This window comes from Daktulosphaira vitifoliae, unplaced genomic scaffold (assembly GCF_025091365.1).
Source record: "Daktulosphaira vitifoliae isolate Bord-2020 unplaced genomic scaffold, ASM2509136v1 Scaffold_4, whole genome shotgun sequence".
In the NCBI taxonomy this organism is placed as follows: domain Eukaryota; kingdom Metazoa; phylum Arthropoda; class Insecta; order Hemiptera; family Phylloxeridae; genus Daktulosphaira; species Daktulosphaira vitifoliae.
The window spans coordinates 28,866,693-28,877,734 of record NW_026099575.1 but is presented as its reverse complement, the minus strand read 5'-3'; the positions used below and the strand labels follow the sequence as shown (position 1 = coordinate 28,877,734).

The following is an 11,042-nucleotide window of genomic DNA, read 5'->3' as shown; positions in this document are numbered from 1 at the left end:
TTACAAAAAATTAATTTTTTCAACTTAATAATCAGTTCAAAATGTCATTATTAACCTATTTTTTTGAAAGTTTATAGTAAAAAAAAGTTTAATTTGCTACCGTAACATTTAGATATATTTGCAAGCTTGAAATTGATATCATTAAATAAAAAATATGATAATTTAAAAAATGCTATTGTTAAGATTAGTATGCAGTCAAAAAATGTTATAATTACTATTTGCAATAAATTTATGAAAAAAGTTTAATATTTCGTTAAAATCACTATTTTGTGCATTTTTATTATAATAAATAATTTTAATAGAAATAATAATAATTTCTAAGTAACTTTTGGTGTTCAAAAAAAAGATTCTACAATGAAATATTCAGAACTTAATTAATTTTAATGATTTATTCTAACTAAAAAAAACCAATCAAAAGTTGTTAAACAAATCTACTCAATTCAGTATATTATAAAATTTGATTATAATTAAATGTGTCTATCAAAAAAATTTTGTGTTCTATTCATCCATTTAAAAAAAAGTTAAAGAAAGGTGGAATATTACCGATTTTTAATGTTATAATTTTTGAGGGTAATGTCTTCGACTAGATACGATTTGTGATCTTTTGACATATTGTTCATCAAAATCGGTCCAGTGAGAGCTGAGAACAAATGGTAACAGATAAAAAATAAAAAACAAATAATAGTAAAATTATTACCTTCTCAGCTTTACATCGAAGCTAAAATAAAACCTATAATTATTAGCCCACTTAATCTCTATATTTAAGTTTTAACTGTGTGTAATTTTTTATGTATTTAGACTTTGTCGCTTACGTTCTAAAATTTCCAAAAAAAATTGATCCTGTTTCCTCCTTAAAATTTTATCAAATTAAGCTTTTTGAATGTAAACATATATGTTTGACCAACTTACAACCTAGTAAATGATTTATCTAATAAGATAACTGATCGATAACAACATGGGGATAAATTTTTTTTAATTGGTCTAATGAGAGTTAAGAATAAGTGTTAACAGACATACAAAAAAAAATCAAGCACAAGGGGGTGGCGGCACAGTGGTGATGTAGCATAGTTGTATCAAGTATAATGATATCTGACAGTGATTAAAATCACTATCAAAAAAAAAAAACGATTCCATGTAAATCTTTACATACATACATACATACAGGTGAAACTAATATAAGCGTGTTAAAAACGCTTTGATGTAAATCTTTAGATAGTGTTTTATTTAAAAAATTTGTGGATTATTCCAAGAGCTACATGATCTGCTATTTCCTTATTTATATCCTGATTAAGATAAAGTATGTCGAATGAAATAGGGATTTAAATATTATTTCTCATAAAAAAACTGTGTTGGTCTATACACTTTTCAAAAAGTTATAGCATAATAAAGTTAAAAATGTAAAATACAAAATCGAGAATTTTCACACAAAAATAGCATTCGGTATCCATTTTCACCGTGAAAATAAAATAAAGTCCAAAATTTTTTTTAATATTAAAATATATTACATAAACTTTAATTTAAGATACATATAAAAATATCAGTATTTCCGGAACACTTTCAAAAATTAAGTTGAAAAAGTTCTACTTTCTATATGTATTTTAAAGATTTGAACTAGTCCAATTTAAAAAAAAATATGTCAAATTAACGAGGTATATAAATATTATTTCTATAAAAAAAAATTGTATTGATCCATACATTTTTCAAAAAGTTATAGCGTTATAAAGTTAAAAATGTAAAATATAAAATCGAGAATTTTATATATTTAACACAAAGATAGCATACAGTAGCCATTTTCACCGTGAAGACAAAATAAAGTTGGAAATTTTTTTTTTCCTTGATTACATTAGCTTTAATTTAAGATATATATAAAAGTGACAGACTTGAACATTTTCAAAAGTAAAGTTGAAAAAATTTAATTTTTTGTGAAAAAGTTGTCATTTTAAATCCTCCCCTGTGGGCTGGTAAAGGGTCAGATTTATAAAAAAAATATACCAAATAAAAGGTAATTATATCATGCATCTTTATAAAAAAAAATTATATTGATTTGGTTATTTTTAAAAAAGTTATGGCAATTTTAAGTAAAAAAAATTTCGAAAATTAGCGATTTTTAAATTTGTAATTTTTTTGGAGGTTTCACCCATTTACGGGGAATGAGGGAAATTTTTTCAATTTTTGAGGGTAATGTCTTCGACTAGATATGATATGTGATCTTTTGACATATTGTTCATCAAAATCGGGACAGTGAGAGCTGAGAAAAAGTGGTAATAGACACACACAAAAAAAAAAAAAAGCATCATAGTAAAATTAATACCTTCTCAGCTTCGCATCGAAGCTAATATATCTGAGATATAGTAAATTCCCCAAAAATTATGAAATACGCCCCCTAGAAAAATTTATAAATAATAAATCAATCAATATATAAATAAGAAAATATAAAATAATTAAAATAATTTTGTATTGTAAATATTGTAGTCTACATAGTTATAAGTACTTCAGTATTTTATAATGCATATATATATTAAAATAATATACATTGTTGTATTAAATTTTACATTAAATTAATAATAATAGAAGCAATGCACTAAATGTTTAGATCAGAATTTAAAATTATATTTAAATAGGAATAGGTAAATCTTTAGCAACCAACATTAAAATATTTTCAGTAGTAAGTCTCCAATTACAAATGTTTTTTGATACTAAACACCATGCTTCACCGTGATGAGGTTCTGAAGAAATACATCTTTTCTTGACATCCTCTTGAGCTTCTTCTGTACCATGCAATAATTCAAATCTATAGAAATAGGCCCAAGCATCATAAAATAAACTCCGACATTTTTGTGATTTTTTGACATATTGTTCATTAATATGAGAAAAAGTGGTAACAGACACAAAAAAGAAAAAATTAATTTAAAAAAAAAAACATAGTAAAACCACCAATACCTTCTCAGCTTCGCATCGAAGCTAAAAATGAAATCTCTATTAGATGATGTTTTATATATTATTTTATTCTATAAAATTTTTAATTTTATTTTTGAAAAAAAGAAATTTATTTAAAAAAGAAAAAATTATTTTCAGTTATGACAAAGCAATAAAAAAAATATAAACAGCACTTAAAATCTTTTTATTATTATTATTTAAAACCAAAACACTAAAAATATAATATTATTATTCAATAAAGAACAATTTTATCAATTTAATATAACCAATATATAATGATAAAGTCTGATTTCTTCATAGACCTAAATATTATAAACTTATTTTTTTATAATAAAAAGTAATTTGAAAATATTTGATTATCGTTATGACATATTTTTATATTAATATCATTATCTGATTTGGTTGGAAAAATATAGTCTGATTTTCATAAAAAAAATTACGATTTAATTTAATGGTATTATTGAAAATAAAAATTTTAGGTGAAAACATTTAAATAGTAAATTAAATAATTTAATTATATTAAAATAATTATTATTTTTAATATCGATTTATCGCAATATCGGGAATAATTATTTTTTAGGTATTGCGATATAATATCGCTGAAATTAGGTACGATATCATCAATATCCAAAAATATATCATTGACGAACCCTAATATTCATTATTACTTATATTTATATATTATTTTAGTTGATAAAAATCATGTTAGCAGGTGCATTCTTCATATTTTTAGATAGTAGTATCCATAAAAAACTTGTTATTATACAAAAAAATACTGCAATCCATCCTAAACTCATACTCCAACTATGGGAATATATTCTTGATGTGAGTAGATATTCCCAGAAACGTAATGTAGGGCACATATCTCCTCCTATTTTTATCATACCACTAATTAATATTAAAGATCGATTACAATTTTTGTGTCCATAAATTTTAGTTGAGCGACGTTTATTGTACATGATTCCCAGTGTGAAAAATCCAAAAGTAGCTAAAAATAAAATATGAAAATATATTTAAAAACTATTTATTTGTATACAATATAAATTGTGTAACTAATTAAAATAACTGACATGCTAAAATGTATAAAACTGCTGTAATAAGCATAGCACTTATTTGATGTTGAAGGATTGAAAATAATCCAATTAATAATGCTGTTCCGACAATAATTATACAAACTAATGCACAAGATATTGATACTTTTAGCATTCCTATATTACAACAAAATAACATAGTTAATAAATTAACAATAGAATATTTTTTTGAAATTATTGATAAAAATTATTATACTTGATCCAACTATGCTACGTCACCACTGTGCCGCGACCCCCCTGTTGTGGGTTTTTTTTTTTATCGTCTTTATAATTTCACATATAGTATACATCTATTTTACAAATTTTCTTAACTAAAAGACTAATATTGCATCTTATAAATATATTATTAACCTTATAACCAACCCAACATTACTTAAATGATAAATTATAAATAATTTAAGTTCTCATCGACATATTAAATTTAAGAGTGTTTTTTGCTTATTCTAACTTATTATTTACTTTTAAAATATTTCTTTTTATGTTTATAATTAATTTTATTAATTTGTATTATTATGAATTGCTAGATTTTGCTTACTGAGATGCCAGTCTGGTCGAAAATCTTGTTCTTCTAAAGTATTATCTTCTGCTAAATAATTCATACATTTTGGTAATTTTGAATCCAGTTGGTGGACTAGTTCTTCCTGCAATTGTATAAATTGTCCATCTAAAAAGATTTTTAGATTTCTATTGTTTTATTTCTTATACATTATTGGGCTAACCTATTTTATTATTACTAATAAACATATATTAACTCGTTGTAAATAGTAAATATTAAATAATTTCTATAATAAGAATTGATTAATTGTGGCTAATACCACTTGAAATTTTAATTTTAATAATTTTTATTTGAATATCAGCAGCGTATGGCCGTATGAAGATAATACGGTCCTATAGTTAATACTATTAACCATTATTTCACCTATAGCTTCTATGTTTAAATGTGTTTTGCTCAATCAGTGCCTAAAAATAGCATATTCTGGCATTAAGAGTATTTTAGTGAAAAATTTAAATAAATCTGCGGCCACAGCGGATATCAGAGAAACTTTTATGTATTTAGTTAGATTGGGTATTAAAAAAGAATGATTTAAACTAATTTTAATTAAATACAAATGGAATTGTATTTCAACTGAAAACTACTCATTTAGAATGTATTTAATTTAGAATTAAGTGTATTTTTTTTTTAATTTAAAGTATAACAAAAAAAGTGAATTTAAGATTTTGTGTTCGATTTTAATTGAAATATTGTTAAGGATTCCAATTCTAGAATTAATTATTTATGGTACGAATCCAATTAAAAATTAATTTGCTGCTTAAATCTCCTTAAAATTAAAATCTCTGCATACTTATACTACTTATTATTTACCCTTGAACCTAAAAATAGTTGATGTTTTTTATGCTTTTGAATGTTATTTTCACTTCTACCCTCTAATTTTAATAAAAGAATTTTATATTGAACATGACCAGATCAATTAGAGATTTATTTAAAACGCACGTTTCTACTTTATAATATATTAACTGCTTTTATCTGTATACCTGTCAGAGCATTACATTGTGTCCATATTCCTCCATACATAGGTGTTAATATGACTGTGACTGTTTCTCCAAAATCATTTATCATTGAATCATAGTCGCTTTTATAGTGGTTATATTTAGCTAATACTAATAAATCATCTCCGTTATTTCTTGGTGTTGTTTTTTCAGTGGTAATAGTAACTTTTAATATAGTATTGTTAACTATCCATTCGGTGTAAACCTTATTAAACCAAGTTTTCGACTGATTTTGAGTTTTTAACAATTCAATTGCCTTTGAAAAATTATATAAAACTTTAATAAAACAAAACTTAATATTTTTATCTTTTTTACTTGTTCAATATCCCATTCTACACTATCCCAATGGTCTGTCCATATCGATGAACACAACATAACCGTAGTGCTCATTGAAAATATCAAAGCAGCAACTAGTAAAATTGAATGCGTTTGTTTATTTGCAAAACTTTTAGTTTCAGTTGACCAATAATGAACTGTCACAGTATCCATGTATTTGGATCAATAATTATTTTTGCAACTAAATATAAATTGTATAAAAACTTATACCACTTATGCGTATTGAATAAAGTCCAATGTATCTAAAAAACGAATTATTATTTTCATATCTCTCAAGAACAAACAAATCATAAATAGTTCACATACTAAAATTTGTATCAAAAGCATAAATGTAAGGTGGTAAAAATTTTTAAAGTTTAAATCTAATTTCTCACTCTTTAAATAATATTTTGAAGGGAATTAATGGAAGTAAAGTCGTCTATTTAGAAATATTTAACTTCGACCCATACTAAATTATTAATTTCCATTATTATTTCAATATTTAAAATAATGTTAACAATTATTCGTTAGTTTTAATAATAAAAAATTCTCTTTATTATACATAAATGTATAATGACTCTTTTTAGTTTTTATGCATTCAAACACATATATAAATTATGTCCCATCAGGTTGACATTGTTAATAATATTTGTTCTAGTGAATACTTAGTATTATTTTATATATTTCTAACAAGAAAAAAATTAATTTTTTTCTACATTACAAATTAACTATTTTAGCGTTTCTTATAAGAAATTTAAATGGGTTCAAAACAACTTTATTTTGTGTACTTTTTGAGTTTTAAGTTTTAATTGAAAGTGTGAGTATTAAGCTGTGTGGGTACTACTCGTACTACTCGTATTGATGTATTTGTATTCCAACCTTGTTTTATACCGGCTTTTTCTATTAAAATGTTTGCAACTCAATAAGAATTTGTTTTAAAACTATTATCAATGCTTTAATATTTGTATAAATATGCAATTTTGAAATTTTAAAGAAATTAAAAATATATATTCATCAAAACAAAAGTTACAAAGGAATTAGAGATACCAAAACTTGCGGGATACTCAGTATAAATAAAAATTATTAAGCTAAAAAAATTATTTTTTTGGACGGTTAAAAAAAATAAAATCGGTTGTAGATTGTTTATAAATGATATCAATATACAGTGTAATAAAAAAAGAGGCTAAATACCTATGCTAACATTAAAAATTTACAAAAATTTTAGTCATACATTGAGGATGCTTGAAGAGACTTACCTTCTCTCAATCATTTATTTTATAGATTATTCTAACCTTTCTAAAAACTTTATTAGGCTTTAGATTTAATATTTTTATTGCAAAAAAAACTTTTTATTCGCTCATCAACTTATTTTAAAGGATTTTATAAAATGTGGATGTATACGCTCTTTTAATATTTTATAAGTTCTAATAATTAAAGATTCTTGTTTCTATTGACCTTATTTAGTTGATTTATGATATTTATAAAGTTAAATAAGGTTTATTAAAAATATTTATATATCCATACAATCTTGGTATTATTTTTGTAGGCGTATTTAGTTTACAATGCGCCAACAATAAACTTAAAAAACGCATAGCTATTTTATTTCTATTTATTTAAAAATTTTAGAATATAGTATACTTGCATTAGCAATAAAGCGTAGGCGTATAAAATTAATATATGAACAATGAAAAGCATAACATTTTATATTTTACTTACATCATAATAATTGTTAAAAGAATACAATTGTAGAAAAATTTTGTATCTATATAATTGAGAATGTAATTTGTTTCTTTGCGACTCAAATATGTGCTTTTTTTGTACAACTTTTTGGAAGACACGCAACCTCAATATGTTTTAGTCTAGCGATCTATAATATCTGGATATACATTATACAAAAGGCGCCATTCTGTCCAAACTTCCTGCGTGTAATGCCAACTTAATGCTGCACCGTATATTTTTTACCTTGTAGTCCAAATATTCTATTTATTTTAATTTCATGAACTAATGAAAAACATGTTCTTATGTTGATATTCAACATTACATAAGAACTTATTAGTAATTTTTTCAGAAACGTATCCAATCAACAAATTATGAATACATATTAATTGTAAGCTTAACAAAGAAAAAAATCTTAATTAAAACAATAATTGTTTTTTTATTTCTTAAGATTATTATTTGCTTTTAATTTTAAAACCCAGCACAGTGGGGTGGCGGCACAGTGGGGTCGTGGCATAGTTGGGGGGTCCAGTATAGATGATATCTAACAGTGATTAAAATCACTATCATAAAAAACGCTTCGATGCAAATCTGTAGATAGTGTTTAATTAAAAAAAAAAATTTGTTAAAATAGCATATTTTTGAATATGGTAGCCATTGCGCATAGAAGATAGGTCGTCGGGACAAATTTTTTTTTTTCATTTTATATTACATAAAATAAGCTTTCATTTGATATATGTTTAAAGGACGCAGTATTTCCGGAACATTTTCAAAAATTAAGTTGAAAAAGTTATTTTTGTAAAAAAGTTACTATTTTAAATCCCCCCAGTGAGCAGAATAAGTGTTAGCATTTCAAAAAAAATTATATCAAAAAAGGGAAATATCTAAGGTTTCAATACAAAAAAATATTATTTTTATTTGTTAATTTTTGAAAAAGTTATGGCAGTTTTAAGTACAAAAAACATCCCGGATAAAAGATAATTTTTATCGCAGACATTAAATTTTTTTTTAATTTTCGACAGCCATTTGCACATAGAAGATAAGATGTCGGGAAAAATTTTTTTTTTCATTTGTTAGTATATAACATAACCTTTGATTTGATATATGTTTAAAGGACGCAGTATTTCCGGAACATTTTCAAAAGTTCAGTTGAAAAAGATCTATGTTTTTTACAATATTTTAAGTTTTGAACGCCCCCTATATAAGGGGAAATTGTCCAATTTTAATAAAAAGTATGTCAAATGAAAGATGTACTTATAATGTATTTAGAAAAAGAAAAATTGTGCTGATATATACATTTTTCAAAAAGTTATAGCATTTTTAAGTTGAAAATTTAAAATCGAAAATTTTAACACATAACACAAAAATAGTGTTTTTTTAACTACGGCAGCCGTTTAAATGTAGAAAAAAAAGTGTCGGGACAAATTTTTTTTTTTCATTTTGTAGTACATAAAATAAGCTTTAATTTGATATATGTTTAAAGGACGCAGTCTTTCCGGAACATTTTCAAAAATTAAGTTGAAAAAATTAATTTTTGTAAAAAAGTTGCCATTTTAAATCCCCCCCAATGAGCAGGTTAAGTGATAGATTTTCAAAAAAATGATATCAAATGAAAGGTAAATATCTAAGGTTTTAGTATAAAAAAAAATTATGTTGATTTGTTGATTTTTCAAAAAGTTATGGAAGTTTTAAGAAAAAAAAGTGAAAAAATTTCGAAAATTAGCGATTTTTAAATTTGTAATTTTTTTGGATATTTCCCCCATTTGCGGGGAACGAGGGAATTTTTTTCAATTTTTAAGGGTAATGTCTTCAACTAGATACGATTTGTGATCTTTTGACGTATTTTTGAAAGAAATCGGTTCAGTGAGAGCTGAGAAAAAGTGGCAACAGACATAAAAAAAAAAAAAACACATCATAGTAAAATTAATACCTTCTCCGCTTGGCATCGAAGCTAATATCTCAAAAAAATGGTCTTAAGATAATAATAAAAAATTAAACTCATGTTATTAGTTTTATATAGATATTATAATATATAGTGTATTCTAGTTTTATTTAAATATTTTATCTATGCAATAATTTTATATTTTAGTTTTAGTTTTAGAAAACTGCATGTATATATTTAATTATAAGTGTCACAGTTTATTTTTAATTAACCAGAGGACGTGGGACTATTGTTCGTTTGCTACAATATATTAAGCAAGAAAAAAAATTCTTTAATTTGTGATTTTTTTTAGAAAATGTTAACATTTAAATCATAAATTATTTTGTTAAAATATAGACGGTATTAACCAGTGAACAAAATTAAGAAAGTCCTAGCCATTCTGTTCAATTAAACTTTATCTATAAAAATTAGCTTTTCCAACTTAACTTTTGAAAATGTTCCGGAAATAATGCATCCTTTAAACTTACATCAAATTAAAACTTATATCATGTACTATTAATTGAAAAAATAAATTTTGTCCCGACACCTTATCTTTTTATGTGCAAACGGCGGCTGCCGTAGTTAAAAAAATGCTATTTTTGTGTTAAAATTTTCGATTTTAAATTTTCAACTTAAAAATGCTATAACTTTTTGAATAACGTATGTATAAACACAATTTTTTTTTTCTAAAAACATTTTATAAACCTCTTTCATTTAACATACTTTTTATTTAAATTAGACAATTTTCCTTTATACGGGGGACTTTCAAAACTTTAAAAATACGGATAAAAAGTAGAACTTTTTCAACTTAATTTTTGAAAATGTTCCGGAAATACTGCGTCCTTTAAACATATGTCATATTAAAGCTTATAATAAATATTATAAGTTCAAAAAAAAAATTTGACCCGACAACTTTTCTTCTACAGGACTTAACGAAACTTATAATTTTTTTGTAAAACTCACTGTTATACATGAAATATTTTAATAACTGCCATAACTTTTTGAAATATGAACAAATAAAAAAAAAATTTATATATATTGAAACCTTAGATATTTTTCTTTCAAATTGATATAATTTTTTTGAAAATCTGACTCTAAACCTGCCCGCAGGGGGAATGCAAAAAAACAATTATTGCACTCAAGTTAAGCTTTTTAAATTTTTGAAAATGTTCCGGAAATATTGACACTTTTATTTAATCTTAAATTAAAGCTTATATTATTATTTAGAATAAAGTTCATAAGACATAAGACGTTAAACTTATTTAAAAATTGTTGTTTTTTTAAAGTCGAAAAAGTAACTTTAAAATTTAAATTAGCTTAAATTGCCAAATTTATTAATCGGCATGAGCGACGAACAGTTGCTGAATCGATAACACAAGTGTCTTTCATGGTTAGGGTACTAAGTTCGTATACGCCTGTGGCAATTAATATTTTACATTTTTTTTTAAGTTAGAAAAATTTTCAAATTATTTATTTTTTATCTCATTTAGATTCATTAACTTCAATAAATATCT

At 24.0% G+C, this 11,042-nt stretch overlaps 1 protein-coding gene across 2 annotated transcripts; it reads right to left on the bottom strand.

The window, feature by feature from the left end:
• Positions 1-3,286: 3,286 nt before the first annotated feature.
• LOC126906202 (uncharacterized) lies at positions 3,287-8,064 on the bottom strand. 2 transcript variants are annotated; one of them, XM_050686571.1, is made up of 6 exons: positions 7,608-8,057; positions 5,892-6,154; positions 5,562-5,832; positions 4,564-4,692; positions 4,008-4,145; positions 3,294-3,925 (listed from the first exon to the last, which is right to left on the bottom strand). In XM_050686571.1, the coding sequence occupies exons 2-6, from the start codon at positions 6,063-6,065 to the stop codon at positions 3,624-3,626; spliced, it is 1,014 nt and encodes a 337-aa protein (XP_050542528.1). In that variant the 5' UTR covers positions 6,066-6,154; positions 7,608-8,057; the 3' UTR covers positions 3,294-3,623. The 2 variants fall into 2 exon arrangements, with proteins under 2 accessions (XP_050542529.1, XP_050542528.1); XM_050686572.1 differs by lacking the exon at positions 4,564-4,692 and having other exon boundaries at positions 3,287-3,925; positions 7,608-8,064.
• Between the last annotated feature and the right edge of the window lie 2,978 nt (positions 8,065-11,042).

What these genes read in the sequence shown, in the direction of transcription:
- LOC126906202 (XM_050686571.1), bottom strand. Translation starts at nt 6,065, where the DNA reads ATGGATACTGTGACAGTTCATTATTGGTCAACTGAAACTAAAAGTTTT. An exon ending in TCGACCAGACTGGCATCTCA is followed by an intron (nt 4,146 to 4,563) that starts GTAAGCAAAATC and finishes GTTGTAATATAG; the next exon opens with GAATGCTAAAAGTATCAATA. An exon ending in AGTTTTATACATTTTAGCAT is followed by an intron (nt 3,926 to 4,007) that starts GTCAGTTATTTT and finishes TTTTATTTTTAG; the next exon opens with CTACTTTTGGATTTTTCACA.